Source organism: Apis mellifera, linkage group LG11 (assembly GCF_003254395.2).
Source record: "Apis mellifera strain DH4 linkage group LG11, Amel_HAv3.1, whole genome shotgun sequence".
Taxonomy (NCBI): Eukaryota; Metazoa; Arthropoda; class Insecta; order Hymenoptera; family Apidae; genus Apis; species Apis mellifera.
Window position 1 is genome coordinate 12905851 of NC_037648.1, and position 17994 is coordinate 12923844.

Consider the following 17994-nt stretch of genomic DNA (forward strand, 5'->3'; position numbering starts at 1 on the left):
TTTTGAATAATAATCTGCAAAGAAGGATTACTTTTTAGTAAAACAATCTATATAATTTTAAATGAACGTACAAATGACTTTAAAACATGATTGGTTAATGGATGCGTTGATGCATTAGGAATAGCCAATCACATTTTATTATCTGCCACGTTTCCTGACTGTTGCGTTGTCATAATTGTATTGCGGGAAAAGTTAGCCGAGTGTAGTTCCAGCACGGTGTTAACCGTGTTGACAAATTTATTGTATTAACTGAACATGCAAATACTACGGCAATTAGATGTGCACCCAAAAGTGCGCGAGGAAGCGGATATTCTTGTGCGAACTTTCAGTGGTGCCGTTGGTAAAGCGTTTTTTACTTGTCAAATCTTAGACAAGTATCGCTTGTCAATTTTATTAGCTTGCAATAAATTATTTAATAAATTATGTCGATTTTCTTTGATTGTCAAAGTTGCTAAAAAATTTTTGAATCGTTGCATGTAATTTTAAATATAATATAATATGATAGAGAGATGTTGTTAACCTCAACTGGGAACAATATTTAACAAATGTAGAATTACTTTCTTATTTCTTAAATTAAATACTGCTATAGTTTATATAAAATATAATTGATTAATGTTATGTTTTAAGTTTTCAATATTGTATTTGGTAAAATTTTTTTATTACATCATAATTATTATTATATTTGTTATCCAGCATAAATAAAGTTTATAACCTACATTTATTTTTTGTGTACAATTGTTTTCCAGTGACAATCATTAGTACAATTATCATGGGTATTTTATTTCTATCTGAAATGAATTATTATCTCACTCCAACATTGAGTGAAGAATTATTTGTAGATACCTCAAGAGGTTCAAAATTAAGAATTAACTTAGATATAATTGTACCTACAATATCTTGTGATCGTAAGTGTATATATAAATATATATACATATATATATATATATCTTATATATACAAATATATAATAATGTTAATAAATCTATTAAATATATTACAGTTTTATCTATAGATGCAATGGACACAACAGGTGAACAACATTTACAAATAGAACATAATATATTTAAAAGGCGTTTAGATTTAAATGGAAAACCTATAGAAGATCCACAAAGAACAGGTGATAATAGGATGACAATAATATAAAAGATTCCAAATATTTATAATAAATAATATAAAATTAATTAATTTTTTGTTTATTTTAATATAGATATTACTGACACAAAAGCACTTAGTAAAACAACAGCAAAGGTATCAAATTATTTGTCATTATTACATATCTGTTATAATATAATAATAAATATAATTTTGTTAATTGCTATAATATAATTTTGTTAATGTTAATAAAATTTAATAATTTTTTTATAGACATTAGAAAGTACTACGGAGAAAATATGTGGAGATTGTTATGGTGCTGCTAGTGAAATTATCAAGTATAATAACACACAAAAATTTATATATAATTTATGAAAAACTTTTTATATAATTAAATTATTTTTGTAGGTGTTGTAATACTTGTGAAGATGTAAGAGAAGCTTATAGACTTAAGAATTGGGCTGTTCTAGGAAATATAAAACAATGTCAAAATGATAAATCAGTGGAAAAAATGAAAACTGCTTTTACTCAAGGATGTCAAATTTATGGTTATATGGAAGTAAATAGAGTAGGTGGAAGTTTTCATATTGCACCAGGAGATAGCTTCTCTGTAAATCATGTACATGGTAAACAAATATATTACTATTGCCAGAAAAAGATAAATTAAATTATTGTAATATTATAATATTTTTCATTTTGCTTACAGTACATGATGTCCAACCATACACATCAACACAATTTAATATGACTCACAAGATTCGCCACTTAAGTTTTGGACTAAATATTCCAGGAAAAACAAATCCTATGGATGATACCACTGTAGTTGCAATGGAAGGTATGCCCTTGCTCCGTAGAAATATTTTATTAAGAAATTAATAGAATATTTTTTTGATACTACAATTTTTTGTATCCTAAATGTGAAACGTAACACTCTTCAATTACTAGCATCTTATTCCACTTCCAATGGCCATGAATGTTCCAAATGTTCCACCACCTTGAAGCATTGCTTTTCCAACGTTGTTTATCAATTCCCTTCCTCTTAATCCATATCTGACAATAAATATATCATTAGCTATACTTTTCAAAACTTTCATTATTAATTTAATCACAATAAATGAATATCCACCTAACAATAGAATATCCCCCAAATAGAACACCAGATGCCATTCCGACACAAAATCCAATCATAAAACCAAGTTTTACCCTATCCCAGCATGAAGGAGCTTGTTGATACATGCCTGGTACGGCCGGCATTTTCTACGAATATAATTTATATAAAAACATTTAACCTTATTTCTTATAAAAATGCCTCACAAATATGAATTATGATTCTCTTTTAATGAATTTTATATATAAGTAACTTTTATTCAACACAAAATTTCTAAATTATCTTTAACACATTATAAATTAATTATTCCTAACATAATTCGAATAAATTTTATTTATTTCGCACTTAAAGAAATTTATAGATGCTCGATATAATTAACATCACTCACAATTTAAATATTTGGTTTTAAAACTTATAATGAATATGTAATGTGTTTTTTTTTTTTTTTTTTTTTAATGTTTTTCGTGTTTTACAACTTGTAAATCCTTAACACAATTCGTTCGGATAGTATAAGGAAGGTGCCATGTTAGTTTCTTGATATAAAATGGCTACTTCTCCTATTTCCGTTTTGTATGATTTCAATAGCGGATTATTTAATTAATATATAGATAGATTTCGATCAAATAATTTTTTATAAAATGTTCTTTTACTTTCAATTTTAAACTATGAAATTATTAGATTTTAAAAATATATTTATCATTATTATTAAAATTCTATATAGATATTTCATTGTTTTTGTTTCAGGTGCGATGATGTTTTATCATTATATCAAGATTGTACCTACAACCTATGTTCGCGCTGATGGCTCTACATTATTAACAAATCAATTTTCTGTAACTCGACACGCTAGACAAGTTTCTTTATTTAGTGGGGAATCAGGAATGCCAGGAATATTTTTTAATTATGAATTAAGTCCATTAATGGTAAAATATACAGAAAAAGCAAAATCATTCGGTCATTTTGCAACGAATGCTTGTGCAATTATCGGTGGTGTATTTACAGTTGCTGGATTGATAGATTCATTATTATATCATTCGCTCAGAGCAATACAAAAAAAAATAGAATTAGGAAAATATAACTAAAATTCAAATCAATTTATAGATTTGAAAAGTATTATAGAATATTTGAAGATATTTTGTACGATGAATAATAATTTAAATTATATAAAATAGTTAGTAAGATCAAATAACTTGATCTTTTATCGAATGTATTATTAAAAAAGAAAAAACTATTGATATATGTTTTACAAAGTTTTTATATTGTCTTGAATAATATTAGCACAACAAATTAAATACTGATGTGTAAGATACATGGAATTGTACATAAAGGTTTCTAGAAATGTATAAGAATATCTAAATATTTAAGTACAATACATACAATAAAGATTACATTGATTACATACTACAAAAAGAATATATATATAAATGATTATGATTAAATAATTATATTTATTTTAATTATATTAAAAAGTCTTTAAAAAATTATTGTAAGTATAAATGGAAACTTTTGCAACTTTTTCACAAAAATCAAAATCATTACCTGAAATTAAATTAAGTAATGATACATACAATGGTTTTGTAGGATCATATTGATTTCTTTTTAATTCTACTAAAAATCTATGCCTTCTTTCAAGTCTACTTTTCCTACAAATTAAAACGTTTGGTTCTCTAGAAATAGATGTATGTGATATTTGCATTTGATTATGCAGATAATCAAAAGTTTTTATTACTTCTGTCTTGGCTGAAATAAAAGCAAAAAATTTTTTATATTTAAATAATTTAACAAATATTTTGCCAATATTATATTAATATTTAATAATTCATATTTTAATTACCACGAATCCATACACGTGGTGCTTTAAGCAAAATATGCTTTGTTTCCAATTTATTAAAACCCATTATCTCTTTTATTGCAAATGTACTATTTTTTATACGTTTCATATCATATGTTATAAGTTTTGGACAGTTTACAGTTAAGAATCTTATTTGATTGCCATTTAATTCAAAATTATGTTGAAAATGACCTAATCTTTTGTCTATTTTTTGTGTTTCAAAAGATAGCCAAGGAGGATGTTTATTCACTATGCTTTCTATCATTTTTACAGAAAAATTATGATATCTTAAATATCTTATTCTTGTACGAAGATCATCTATATCTTCTTTAAAGATCTTAGGATTTCTAGTAATAAAGTATCCAAGATTTTCTGGAGTTACACCACAATCATGTAAAAATTGTATATATGGTTTTATATCTTTGTCAAAATCTAAACTCAAAAACATTTCTAATACTTCTTTGTCTCTTTCTATTTTGTATAATTCAACTCCTAATTTGACTAATTGCTGAATTGTATTTGATTGATCTGCGAATTTTGCAAAATTATAAGTTGGAGTTACATAAGGTTCAATATGAGACAAATCTTCATTGCAACGATCAAATGGTCCTGATAATTTTTCATTTATATCTTCCAAACTATCATTTAAATTATAATCATTTACATTTAAAAGTTTAATATTATGTGATTGTTCTAATTCATTATTTATCTTTGCGTTGTTACTTTCAATATTTTTATTATTTTCTGTAATAGTATTTATTAACTTCTCAGAATAATCCATATTATTAAAAGTATCGTTATGCTTTTTAATATCAGAATTTGATATTTTATTCTTAACTATATCTATCGTAGAACAATTAAATAATTTGGAAGTTTTAGAAATATTTCGAGAAATAAAGTTTGAAATTTTACCGACATTACAATGATTTGAATATAAAAATATATGCATTCGTGAAATCATATTCTATAATAAAAATATTATAATACACAAATACACAAGCACAATTTTTTAAAAACTAATGAATACTAAAATTAATTTGTTTCTAATATTTATACTGTTTTTACATATAAGTATAGATTCAGTATAGAAGTACAAAATAGGTTATTCTTCTTAACCTTGTTAGATAAGGTTAGAATAAATTTCTTCCACAATATTTTTTTATTTTGATGTCATAAATCACGATGTAATTAGTTTAATAAATATAATATGCGATTGCAATGTTACCAAAGTAACAAAAATTTTTCTTCATTACAAAATTTAAATTATGTACAGTATTACAATATTAATTAATATTTCAGATTTATTTTTGATTAATTAATTTTTATTTAAAATTCATGTATTATACTCTAATATACTTTAATTTGATTAATTTTTATATTAAATTAATTTTGGTAATTTTAATAGATAAAGCTTTAATGTATAATTATGCAGTTATTAATTCAATTTTTCGCGCGAATTTGATGAATAAAAAACTATATTGTTCCAGCCAATTAGAAAATCATTTATTTTGAGTGATTGAAACTGGACTGTTACAACCAATCAGAGAACAGCTAAGTGAAGATTTGGCGGGAGGTGTCATTTTTCTGTAAAAAATCGTAGTAACAGGACGTGTTGCAATTCTACCGGTCTGTAGTTCTGTTTTAAAATATTAATATTTCTATTTGTCATTAAATATTTATAGATTAATATCAGCTTTTCTTTCTTTTCTTAATAACTCATTAGATATTGCAATTATGAAATTAATTAATCGAATTTCTTTATATTCTTTTTCTTTTAATTATTTTAGATTATTAGATTCTAATGGTAGTTTACATATTTCATCTTTTCAGATAGAATTTTAAATTCAGTTATTTTAGTTCTATTAATAACAAATTCTGTTTGTTTAATTTTTTTTTCAGATTATTCGTTTAAAGATAACATGACAAAAATATAAAGCGTGGATAACGATTTAATTTTTCGAATCAATTTTACGAAAATTTGATAGTGTAAAATTTTAAGAATACAAATATTTATATGCAAATTTTTAAACTTCATTGCTAGAAAAGATTAAATAAAATTAATGTCCTTCTTTATATAATTATATATAAAATATATAATCATTTTCATATTCGTTTCTTATTCATTTTATATAAGTCATAAAAATTTATAAAATGTAGCATTTATATATACTACGTCATATGTACGTGACATAATTATTTCATTATATTTAATTTTTTTTAATTATTTTTATTAATGAAAAAACTAAGGATTAATTGGAAAAAAATAGCAGTATTTTTCTGAACAAACATTTTGAAAACATATTTTACTTCTTTTTTTTTTTACAAACTGCCATTGCCTATCATCACTAACACGATTTTATTTACAGAGAATTATTTTAATCGCGTGTAATGTGATTAATAGAATCGATGTTTACAGCGTAAAAGTATTTTTAATATTTTTTAGAATTCTTATTAATTAAATTTATATTATATTTCAATGAATATGTATGAAGAAATATTAGTATATATATGAAATAACGTATATACATATTACATAGAATTATACAATTAGATTAAGATGTAATTTAATTTTTATTTTCAGATTTAGATTATCATATCGTTTTTCCTAATTTCTTTTGTCGTTTGTTTAATAAATTTTTACAATTAAAATTAAAATTATTATTTGTTATATATATTTATAATCGTATCTATAATACAATTATAAATTTCATAATAGAAGCAAAGGGGGGAAAAGAGAGATCTAAATTTATGAATAACTTTATTAATAATTACTTAATTATTATTACTATAAAAATTTTTTTTTATTAATATATAATAAAAACAAAACAAAAAAAAAATACGATACGAAGAAATATTTTATTATTCAAAATTATTCACACATTAAATATTACATCAGAAAGAAGTTGTTTATTTATATAAATATACAACACAAAGAATGACTGGATATAATATATTTGTAATATTTTTTAAGATCTCGGTTCTGAAAAAAATTATATTCATTCACACAGACATACATACTTATACAATTAGAGCCATTATCATCTAATTATGCCGTTTTTTAGTTTTCGTAACAAGCAATATGTGTTACAATAGTAAGTACATCGGTGATGTTTTAAGAACATTAATTAATAATCAATATTTCAACACTAAAATAAAAATAGAGAAATATCGGAATGTACCTTAATATAAGATAACAATATTCTCTCGAGAATCAGTAATACTTCGTGATTATTAAATTGCGTGCCGATTCGCAATTTAATACAATATTGATATTAAATAAATAACTTATTTTCGAGATTTTGAATTTACATTCTAATTATCGATATATATGTATATACGGCATAAAGTTGGAAATATAGTTAACTGACAGTGAAATTAATCAACTTGAAGTACAGTGATAACAAGTGTCGGCAGTAATCTTTTAAAAAAATACTATGTTGAAAATATTCGTCGAATTTTACAATGCCGTTATATACGACTCTACTTATAGAGTATTTTCCATTTCTCATTGTTCTTGGACTAGAAATATTACTCCTGTTTTTCTCTTGCAGCAGTGCCATTTGTATTTATTGATTCATTTCCTATTTCCTGATTTCTTGCTTGTTGTCTTAATTGCGCTCTTTTCAAACTGGTCATTAATTGACTAGACTGATAAAGCCAACTGGCCTAAAAATTCAAATAAATTATAAATATTTTTAAAACTACAACTTATCTTATTATTATTATTATTATTATCTTATTGAAATTTTATATTTACTTACAATCATGATCATACAATTCATCAAGATAGGCACAGAGAATACTACAGATATAAAGAGACCATTGGAATCAAAATATTGCTGTCTTGAGAACAACCTATTGCAATTTTATAAATTCATTATTTAAATTTTACTATTTTGAATTGAATATATTTATCAAAATATTATATTTAGCAATCTTAAAATACTTACATCCAATTAGATGCAGCAACTTCATTAATACTTTCAGAAAAATATACCAGAAGTACTGCAACAGATATATTATTAAAATAATTATAAATAATAAATGAATTATTCTGTATTGATTACATTTAATATAGAATATAATATACAATATTATATTCTATAGTACAATATTTAATATAGAAATCAATATGATATATACTTACATAGTGCAAGAAATAACATAATTTGAAAATTGGCATGGTTTCGTGTCATCAATGCAGTCAAAGTAACAGCAATGTGAAAAGTTAATAATAATGCAAGCCATGGATCTCTCCATTCAATCTGCAACGATTTGCAATTTATTTGCAAATGAATGAATAATAATGAAGCTGTGTTCTTTCTAAATTGGTATTACATAATAAAATAAGAATATATTCAAAGACACAAATGCTATGCTATTAAAAAAGCAAAACGTAAATTTGCAGCACTTCATATATATATATATATATATTAATTTTTAAAATTATATATCTATATAATTTATATATTATATTGCATAATATAATCTTGTAAAATTATAAATCATTCGTATTTGATATATTGCGAGAACGTATCAATATCACGGTTATCTCAAATCATGCATAATAATATTAAGTATTCAGAAATAAAAAAAAAAAAAATAATGAAATCATATTTAAAATAAACAATATTATACTACGTATAAAAAGTAAATCTTAGGTGAATTAAATATCATTCGATTTATTTCTGATATTTCTTTTAAATATTACATAGAATCGTATAATGAAATAAATAGATAAATACGTATAATGATGAAACAATCATAATGAGTTAACATATACGTCAATACCTTGATATTTTTTACCGGTTATATTGAAAACGAAAGTTGAAAACGAAAAAATAGAACGAAACATTTCGAACAACTCAGGTATGTTTAAAGGAAATATCCAGAAATACCAGTCATGGACAAAAATCGAAATTTGCGTAGTAATGAATTAAAAGTGATTGTTGCACTTACACTTTGCAAAAACGGTAAAATACCATCGATTGGAGATGGTGGATTTACTTGATCTTCCGACATTGTGTTCTTGATAAAATTCGGGCCACGGCGCCCTATTGTAACCTTTTAATCGACTTGGACGCTAACAGAAGAAACGACCAATGCCAAATGCAGATACATGCCGCTAACACGGCAACACACTGGAAAAACAAATATCACAGAGAAGGAAGGATTTTATTTCTTTTTCTTTGTTGTTTCTATCTTCTTTCTTCTGACGCATGCAAGCGACTTAATGAAGTTTAACAAAATCATATACATTGAAAATATTACATATATATAAAATTCACCATGTATATGTAATATATATACATATGCACTGCCATCTGTGGTTATGCAGTAGAATTAGAAGTAGTAGTTATAGTCGATAAAATATCGATAAGACATTCTGTTTTAAAAATGTGCATAATAAAAAAAAACTAGATTGAAAATAAACATAACTGATTTAAAGCATTTATATATATATATATATATATATATATATATAATAATTTTCCATTAATCTATCAATGAATATAAATTGATAAAATGTTCTATCACATAGTTTTAAAATTCCAAATTTTAAATTATAATAATGATTTTTGCATATCGACTTGATGAAAAAATAAAATTAATTAACAATAATATGAAATTTTAATTTAAAGCAGACAATTGATTTGATTATATTAAATTTTATTATATGGGAAAAAAAAAATGATTCCACACATTGAAATCATATATTTGATTACATTGCTGCGCATTGCAGATATAGATGCAGCAAATTCAATACGATTCAGACGATAAGTCTAATTATTGAATCTTAATCTTACAATCATTTACATATTGCATTTCAATATTATAATTTAATGAATTAATAATATTATTTAATTAATGATAAAATATTTAATTCAATAATGATATTACTGAACATGTCGTTTGGAATAATTAAAAAAGATAAATTTAAATATTAGAAAGAAACTGACGTGTTCTGAGATTATACCCTATATTTATTCGTCTTAATTTTTTATTTAAATTTATATTTAAATTTATCTTGAATATACATATACATCACATTTTTAACATTCACATTTTATTTATAAATGTTTTATAAAAGAAACGGATAATATCTATTCATTGGTAAATTAAACATGATACAAGAAATATTTAGATTAAAGATCTTTTTATTATTTAAGTATCGTAAAATATTCAGATAGAGATCTTTTTATTATTTAAACATTCGTTGAAGTTAAATCAATCAATTTATTCTCTTTCACTTTAATATCATATTTCTAAATTGGCACGAAAAAAAAGATTTAAAAATGTTATTATATTCTTTATAAATAATTGTTAATGATGAGTTACGATTATTAAGATTATATTACGATTATCTAAATGCGATAATAATCCATCTAAAAGTTAAGATAACGTTATCATGACGTAAGTATGTCGCAAATATATCGCTTTAAAATATAAATGTTATCTTCACAAGTTTTTGTTAATTTTGTTTAATTTTTAATTGCGACTTTTTCATGTAATTTATTCTTTGTTATTATTTTTTTATGTGATATAGATTATCGTAACGTATTTAAAAAAAAAATGAATCTTCTAAATTTAAATGAATAATTATAATATATTGAACTTTGATTATACATTCCATCGAGTAGCATATTGTTGGTCAAAGATTTATGATTCGCGAAAGAAGATTATAGTCGAGTTCGTTTAAGTAAATATTTTATCGACAAATAATTTATTAACAAATAATATATATATTGAAATTGATCGATAATAATTTTTTAAATAGCTACTTATGACACATCTTTACACATCTTTTATTTTCACTATATATAAAGAAATTGATTATAGATGTTTACAGTAATTAAAAATATACAAGATAATTTGAAGACGAGATTAATAATAATTTAAAAAATATCATTAAATATTGTACTACCTAATTACGTATTAATTGATGTTGAATTTTCCAAAAAAATGATAAATTTATATTGCACGATAAACAGATACAATTATTATTATTATTTTTTTTTTTAATATTTAACATTTTAATTAAAATCATCAAATATAATTGATATGACATATATATAATCCATGAAATGTAATTGAATAAATTTAATCTAATTGTAATCTAATTATTATTCGATGTATAAATTTTCTTCTATCTTCGATCAGAATTGAACGTAAATTTTCTCGATTAATTATTCGATCCAATCTCGAGCGATTATTATATTTTAAAAATTAAATGTAATAAATAATAATTTATTTTTTCCTTATCTTTTTAAAACATCAATGTATCGATGTGGCATAAATAGCGAGATCGAGAGTGAATTAAGAATTAAAAATCAATTGCTCGAGAAGACGAAAAAAGCTTGGAAAAACTCGGAGATTCAAAAAACAAGGTACGTACATCAATATTTTACGCAATCACACGCGCAAAAACTCATTTTCATTTTTGCATAAAACTCGTGGTATAACTAACAAATAAAATTACAATATTAAATACATTTTCTTTTGCAAAAAAAAAAAATATATATATATATACATATTTGCATCGACACGTATTCCTCATCCTATCGATAAAATTAATTTTTCGATCAAAACGATGGAAAAAATTTTTCGAGATATATCATAAAATTTCTAAAATTTCTAAAATATATTCAAGAATTGGCAAGTTGAGACACTTACTCTTTCTTATTTTCCGCGGTGCAACGAATTTTTGAAAAATTAGATAAAAATCTCTTCTCATCATCAATTTCAATAATTCTTAATTACTTGAGATTTGTACTTCTCGTTTCCAGGTTAGACGCGATCAATTTGGAAAACGAGAGAGAGAGAGAGAGAAAAAAAAAAAACTCTCGTCCCATTTTCAATCGATATCTTCACATCTTCTATACCGCGTCGATATATTTAATTAATAAACACCCAAATTTGATAATTACCGCCTTTATTCTACCTTTATCCCCCCCGTCAAGATGAGATCAATTCGACGAGATGACGGGGGGGGGGGGAAGAGAGACTCCCCCTTTCGATTACACGTTATCAATCGGTGACTCGTCGATGCATGTATTTACGCGTTTCTGAGTGACGACTTTATCAAGCGGCGCATACAACTGCATGCCTTCTTGTCTTCCGCCAGTGTGTATACAGTATAAGCAAGCAATGAAATTGACCGGTAGAATAGTCATGAAATCGAGCCGCAGCTACGTACCGATTGGACTTTGAGCGGTCAAAGATTGGATCGAGATGGTGGACAGAAGAGAAGACCTCCTTCTTCCCGTGCGAGATATATTAGGTCACAGATATATTGTGGTCGTCCTGCTATGAGGATCGTTTCGTCGTAACGTCGTAAGCGTGTTCGTTTCAATCATCGATCGAAATAGGAAACACGAGGAAAAAGATACGCGGGGGAAAAACGATGTCGTTCGAGTTGAATTTGAAACTCCCGGGAGCGGAAGCCTTGGCCGTCGCCGAGAAGGAGCTCAGAGAAACCGAGGAGAACGTGAAAGATGGTCTTGCCAAGTTGAGGGCCTACCTCGAGAGTGAGTTTTCGAGATTTCGTTTTTTTAATTTGATTAAGTTTTTTCTTTTTTAATTTGATCCAATTTCAATTCTTTGCCGGAGATAAATTTTTTAAGCAGAGTCGTTGGAGAGGATTTAACGAGGATTTTTTTTTGTTTTTGTCGTAATTTGTTTAATTTTTCGACGATGTTATAAAGAAAATTCTCGATCGATGAATCTCTCGAACGTTTAAATAAAATTTTAATTTACTGGAAGTATAGGGAAATTTGTCGAGGAGAGTAAAATATGTCAAATTATAGACAAAAATTCTTTGGAAATATATATATATATATATATATCGAGCAATACGAAGTTAAAAATATCATTGACGATATATCGATAATAAGTTATTTCATAATCTAATGATAATCTGCGATTTTCATTTGCCTTGTAAAAGAGTGAAACCGTTTTTGACGTCAATCGGTTTTTTATTTATGAAAATTTATGTTTGAAATTGATATTACAATGTATTTGATATCGATTAAATTTTTAATTGAAAAAAAGTTTCGAGAAATCATCTCATCGTAGTCTTCGTACGCTTTTGGAATAAAACAAATTAAATCAGTTTTGTATCATTATCTTTCTTCTTCCTCTCGTGCATTGATGATAAATTATCATTTGTTATTTTTTAAAGCGTATGGCCTGAATGATATTATACATAATAACAAACGAAGAATTCAATAAAAAAATGTTTCATCATATTTCGTATTACTATATTGTTATTGTACACATTGTTCAATTTATCTTTTTTTTAGAATTCTTTTTTTTTTTTTTTTTATTTCGAAGCATATCTAAATTATATTCAGTTTTTGAAATTATATAAGTATAAAAGATATAATGTAGTTTATATACACATATATTTACATCATAAATATAATTCCCACAATTATAATGATTGATTATAATACAAAGGATGATATTGTTTTAAATTCCATTTAAATTGTAAAGAAAATGAATAAATCATATAAATCAAGAATCAAGAATTTTTTTTATGATTCTTCGACAAATGGAAAAGTATCGATGATTTATAAAAAAAAAGAAAGAAAAAGAAAAAGAGAGAAGAAGAAGATCGAAGAGTAATATAATTTTTGTTAATTTCACAAGGAAAAAAAAAAAAATTTTTCCATAGAATTTCATGTTGTATTTCTGTTCTGTGAAGCAAGCGATAAAGGTCTTCGAAACTATAGAAATTTATATCATGTGCATAAGAACGTCAACTTTGGGGTCACGTTCGTTTCTTAGATAAGAATTTATCTCTATGGGCGCACAAGTAAGACAAGTTAAATATTTTTGTTTAAACGATAATTTTTCTCTTCGCGTCGAAACAACGTAAATAAAACCTGCGACGTTGAATGAAAATGAATCAAAAATCTAAGCGAGATAAGATCGATTCTTTGTCACGTGGTGATAACGTCACGAACTTTGGCCATCGAACGCTGACAAAGGATTAGAAGAATCGGCAATAAGATAACAAATTTCCAATTGCATTGGCGTAGGATAGGAGATTGAGATGATTCCGCTATCAAAATACGCCGTCACAAGTGTGATGAAAAAATTTTTCTCTCGTTACAAATTCTCTTTGTAAAAGTTTGATTAGAATCTTTTTTTCCTTTTTTTTTTTTAAGACATATCTCAATTTGCAATGTTATATGTCATGAAAATAGTGTCATAAATAATGGATTAAATATAATATAGATTATTATTATTAATCGTAAGAAAATTATCTCTAAGAAAGATATGAAATTGGAAGATATTTATTTGGAAATAATTATATGGAGGATAAAATAGAATTATTTTCAGCAAAGCATACTTATATCCAATAAAAAAATGTATATATATATATATATATATAATAATACGATTATATAAAATATTATTTCACCAATAGAATTATCTCTCTGATAGTTTTTAAATCTAGTCGCTAGAAAATAGATAAATGATAAATTTCTTTTGCCAAGACACGATAGAGACTTTATCTTAAATTGTTAAAGTCAAATTAAAGAAAAAAGTTATATCGTTTTTTCTACAGTAAATTTTGCAAAATATTTTTTTTTTAAAATTATTATCCTCGCATTTAGATCTCTGTTATCCAAGATTCCATTCCGTTTCCACGATTCCTGCAATTTCCTTAACGAGGAGCATCGAGACAATTTCCTCGACGAGGAGGAAGAAGAAGGGAGATGGTTGGCTGCTATCACGCGAGGACAATTCGATCTTTCATCGAATGAATGAAATGAAAATTATTCCAATGATGATACATAGTTTCGATAAATCAACCGATGAATTTTATTTTCTTTTGAATGAAGAAAAAGAGACCAATCGATTTACTTATTTTTAAACAATAAACGACAGAAATATTGCGATCAAATTTCTTCCGAATCTATGATATAATCTAGATTTCGTTTTATTCTCGATTATTCAAATTTAACGAGATAACACATCGTGCTATATCGTGCATCGATATCGATAATTTATCAGATTAATTTTAGTTTATCTTCAATAGTGAATACAACATATATATACTTTTCAATCAGCACGAATTGTAAATTTCTGTTCCCATGTGTATTTACATATCACGTACGTCATTTGTGATAGGCAATAATAGATATATAATCGAAGGAATCGTCTGTTTCGAGTTAGATTTTTTGATTAAAAGAAGAAGAAGAGGAGGAAGAAGAAGAAGAATAAAATAATAATCTTTACTAATCTATTCATTTTTTTTTATTTCTATTTTTCTTTTCTTTTCAGAGGACAAGACCCTGTACTTTAAAACGGACGACGAGCTCCTTCTAATTTTCCTGCGACCGTGCAAGTTCTACGCGAAGAGCGCGTACGAGTTGATGAGGAGGGTCGCGGAATTCAAGGAGAAGAACTCTTCCCTTTTGAAAAATCTGTTGCCAACTGACGAGAAAGAGTCGATCACTAAGCACGACATAGTGAACGTGATCAAAGAGAGGGATCACAAAGGGAGAAGGATTCTCATCACGAATTGTGGAAAAAAGTGGAATACATCCGTTGTCAACAGCGACCAGTTGTTTCGATTGTTCTATCTGATCCACGAGTTTGCCATACTGGAGCCAGAAACTCAGGTGTGTTTCAAATGAAATAAAAAGATCGGGGCATGCGTCGCGTTTTCATAATAAACGATTCATAATTATACAATTTATAATGCTGTTTACCTAACTCGTGATTACGTAAAATTGCAAATTGTAACTGAAACCGGGAAAACTGTATTTCCTCCTTCTTTACTTCAATGAAAAGAAAAAAAAACGACGTTCTCAAACTTTATCGTTTCTTATAAAAAAAAAAAAGAGGAAGAAAAGAAAAACGATTCTCTTTTTAAAGATATACGGAACCGTCGTGATATTGGACTTCGAAGGGATGAGCATGAAGCAAGTGATGGAGATCACGCCGACTTTTTGCATGAGGCTCGTGAATTTTATCCAAGATGCCATGCCCCTCCGTTTGAAGGAGGTAAGAGTCAGATTTTCCAAAATTATTCTCATTCTTTCGTGAGTGTTTGTGAAAATAAAACTGAACGACAGATTGAAGAATCGAAATTCGTTTGAATTCGATGATGGATTTGTTTATAGCTTGCTTTAATTTTTATCCATCGATTTAATCGAATAATAACAATTAAGATAACGACAAATTATGTATATTAAAGATACACATAGTGAAGCAATCGATATTGTTCAACATGATATGGCAAATGATCAAGCCTTTCATCAGGGAAAAACTGAAGAGTAGGATATTCTTCCACGGTAACAAGATGTCTTCGTTTCACAATCACATCCCACCCGCGTATCTGCCGGAGAATTATGGCGGTGAATTGCCGAAAATCGATTACTCGAGCGCAGAATGGTATCCGGTTATGTTGAAGCACGAGGATAGAATTAAACGTGCGTCTTTTTTTTTCTTTTTTACAATGTTTATAACTTTATTCCTCTGGAAATTTTGTCGATGATGATGAATTATATATGGGAATTTTGTTTTCAGAGTGGAACACGTACGGATTTCGACGCGACGAGCAATGACGATTTCGAGAAATTTTAAAATTTATTGAAAATCCTCTTTGCGACCAATGTTGTACAAAATATTTTAAATGTACGAAGAAAAACATTTCTCTCGTTGTTAATTAATCACGAGAGTTACGTACGTATGAAAAATAATTTTTTAAAGAAACGATAATCGTAATCCTGTGCGATTTCAATCGATCAATGATCAATTATTTTGCGAAAAATGTAAGAGTTGATGAGTTAAGTTTTATTCCCGGCAATAATAAATAAAATTCAGTTTTCTCAAAAATAGATGACGATGATGATGCATTAAAATTGATAAATCTGTAAAATATAACGATCTTTTGTTATATGTACATTTATACATGTATTCAAGTGTATCTGGACGAAATATATTATTTTAATCGATATTATAATTATTGTACATGTATATATATATATATAAAACTTAAGTTATTCTTGCGCAAAAGTTATCTCATGAAATTATCAAATATCGAATGATCAAACTAAATCGAATTTATTATTATATAAATAAAAATTACTTGGAATGATGGTATAAATACGATGATAAAATGATTAAAACGATGCTACTAAATAAGATTCACAATATCATTTCCTGATGTTTACAAAGAATCGGAATGAATATTTATTTCCAGATAGAATTAATTAAATATTTTTTACCTCATGCGCGTCTTCAATTTTTCCTCAACGTTTCTCTAATTCCATTAGAGGAGTAAAAAAATTTCTTTTTTCTTTATTAGAAATTAACACGACAGAGAAAGACAAATTTTAACTGTTAATCAGAAGATTCAACAGTGCTACATTTCACATAACACAAATATATTCTTAATCAAGAATTTAAAATACTTAAAATTTGAAATACATTCAGAATTTAAAGCACACATACGGAGAAACAATAAAATATGAATAAAGATGAGGAGAAGGTAAAAACGTTGTTTTTAATCGGGTTAAGTTTTATATAAAATTTTCGCTTATCATTGTGCTCGATACAAATGAAAAATGTTAATCAGATATATAATACACACATACACACATATATAATATATATATATATAATATCTACAATAATTATAATCAATTATCAATTTCTACTTCTAACAGAGATCAAAAAAAAGAAAGAAAATTTATTGTTAAATTTATTACACGACAAAGAAAAGTAATCAAGTATCATTTTGAAATTCGATTTAAAATAAATGCCCAGTTACGCGCCAACGAGACCTAACCTCTTGCCCATTCCACAACCACATTCTCTGCGTCCTCAACCACGTTCACGATCTCGGTCACATTCTATGATACAGTGGGAGAAACGCTTTCGCTTTCCAACCGATTTCCGAGTCCTCCTCCTGCTTCTTCAACCAGTCTTCAAATCAACGTTG

General features: G+C 26.1%; 5 protein-coding genes across 5 annotated transcripts; 2 read left to right on the forward strand and 3 right to left on the reverse strand.

Annotated features, from left to right (window-relative positions):
• The first annotated feature begins 149 nt into the window (after nt 1-149).
• LOC410338 (endoplasmic reticulum-Golgi intermediate compartment protein 3) lies at nt 150-3625 on the forward strand. The gene is made up of 8 exons (XM_393819.7): nt 150-340; nt 747-905; nt 1001-1117; nt 1208-1248; nt 1366-1430; nt 1501-1718; nt 1799-1927; nt 2945-3625. Exons 1-8 carry the CDS (start codon nt 256-258, stop codon nt 3280-3282), a joined length of 1152 nt encoding a protein of 383 aa, XP_393819.4. The 5' UTR covers nt 150-255; the 3' UTR covers nt 3283-3625.
• Nucleotides 1752-2750, reverse strand: LOC727012 (reactive oxygen species modulator 1). The gene is made up of 3 exons (XM_006566386.3): nt 2589-2750; nt 2219-2349; nt 1752-2142 (listed from the first exon to the last, which is right to left on the reverse strand). Exons 2-3 carry the CDS (start codon nt 2344-2346, stop codon nt 2034-2036), a joined length of 237 nt encoding a protein of 78 aa, XP_006566449.1. The 5' UTR covers nt 2347-2349; nt 2589-2750; the 3' UTR covers nt 1752-2033.
• Nucleotides 3438-5216, reverse strand: LOC410339 (transcription termination factor 3, mitochondrial). The gene is made up of 2 exons (XM_393820.7): nt 4035-5216; nt 3438-3940 (listed from the first exon to the last, which is right to left on the reverse strand). The coding sequence occupies exons 1-2, from the start codon at nt 4990-4992 to the stop codon at nt 3663-3665; spliced, it is 1236 nt and encodes a 411-aa protein (XP_393820.4). The 5' UTR covers nt 4993-5216; the 3' UTR covers nt 3438-3662.
• Nucleotides 5217-6966: 1750 nt separating this feature from the next.
• Nucleotides 6967-9315, reverse strand: LOC552460 (transmembrane protein 18). The gene is made up of 5 exons (XM_624834.5): nt 8991-9315; nt 8179-8296; nt 7982-8036; nt 7793-7886; nt 6967-7697 (listed from the first exon to the last, which is right to left on the reverse strand). Exons 1-5 carry the CDS (start codon nt 9051-9053, stop codon nt 7560-7562), a joined length of 468 nt encoding a protein of 155 aa, XP_624837.1. The 5' UTR covers nt 9054-9315; the 3' UTR covers nt 6967-7559.
• Nucleotides 9316-12435: 3120 nt separating this feature from the next.
• On the forward strand, nt 12436-17007 carry LOC552447 (clavesin-2). The gene is made up of 5 exons (XM_624820.6): nt 12436-12559; nt 15327-15667; nt 15924-16052; nt 16246-16480; nt 16578-17007. Exons 1-5 carry the CDS (start codon nt 12436-12438, stop codon nt 16613-16615), a joined length of 867 nt encoding a protein of 288 aa, XP_624823.1. The 3' UTR covers nt 16616-17007.
• The last annotated feature ends 987 nt before the right edge of the window (nt 17008-17994 follow it).

What these genes read in the sequence shown, in the direction of transcription:
- LOC552447 (XM_624820.6), top strand. Translation starts at nt 12,436, where the DNA reads ATGTCGTTCGAGTTGAATTTGAAACTCCCGGGAGCGGAAGCCTTGGCC. An exon ending in GTTGAGGGCCTACCTCGAGA is followed by an intron (nt 12,560 to 15,326) that starts GTGAGTTTTCGA and finishes TTTTCTTTTCAG; the next exon opens with AGGACAAGACCCTGTACTTT. An exon ending in TGCCCCTCCGTTTGAAGGAG is followed by an intron (nt 16,053 to 16,245) that starts GTAAGAGTCAGA and finishes TGTATATTAAAG; the next exon opens with ATACACATAGTGAAGCAATC.
- LOC410339 (XM_393820.7), bottom strand. Translation starts at nt 4,992, where the DNA reads ATGATTTCACGAATGCATATATTTTTATATTCAAATCATTGTAATGTC. An exon ending in ACCACGTGTATGGATTCGTG is followed by an intron (nt 3,941 to 4,034) that starts GTAATTAAAATA and finishes CTTTTATTTCAG; the next exon opens with CCAAGACAGAAGTAATAAAA.
- LOC552460 (XM_624834.5), bottom strand. Translation starts at nt 9,053, where the DNA reads ATGTCGGAAGATCAAGTAAATCCACCATCTCCAATCGATGGTATTTTA. An exon ending in TTTTACCGTTTTTGCAAAGT is followed by an intron (nt 8,297 to 8,990) that starts GTAAGTGCAACA and finishes AAATCGTTGCAG; the next exon opens with ATTGAATGGAGAGATCCATG. An exon ending in TGAATTGTATGATCATGATT is followed by an intron (nt 7,698 to 7,792) that starts GTAAGTAAATAT and finishes TTGAATTTTTAG; the next exon opens with GCCAGTTGGCTTTATCAGTC.
- LOC410338 (XM_393819.7), top strand. Translation starts at nt 256, where the DNA reads ATGCAAATACTACGGCAATTAGATGTGCACCCAAAAGTGCGCGAGGAA. An exon ending in GCTGCTAGTGAAATTATCAA is followed by an intron (nt 1,431 to 1,500) that starts GTATAATAACAC and finishes TTATTTTTGTAG; the next exon opens with GTGTTGTAATACTTGTGAAG. An exon ending in CACTGTAGTTGCAATGGAAG is followed by an intron (nt 1,928 to 2,944) that starts GTATGCCCTTGC and finishes TTTTTGTTTCAG; the next exon opens with GTGCGATGATGTTTTATCAT.
- LOC727012 (XM_006566386.3), bottom strand. Translation starts at nt 2,346, where the DNA reads ATGCCGGCCGTACCAGGCATGTATCAACAAGCTCCTTCATGCTGGGAT. An exon ending in GGGGGATATTCTATTGTTAG is followed by an intron (nt 2,143 to 2,218) that starts GTGGATATTCAT and finishes ATTTATTGTCAG; the next exon opens with ATATGGATTAAGAGGAAGGG.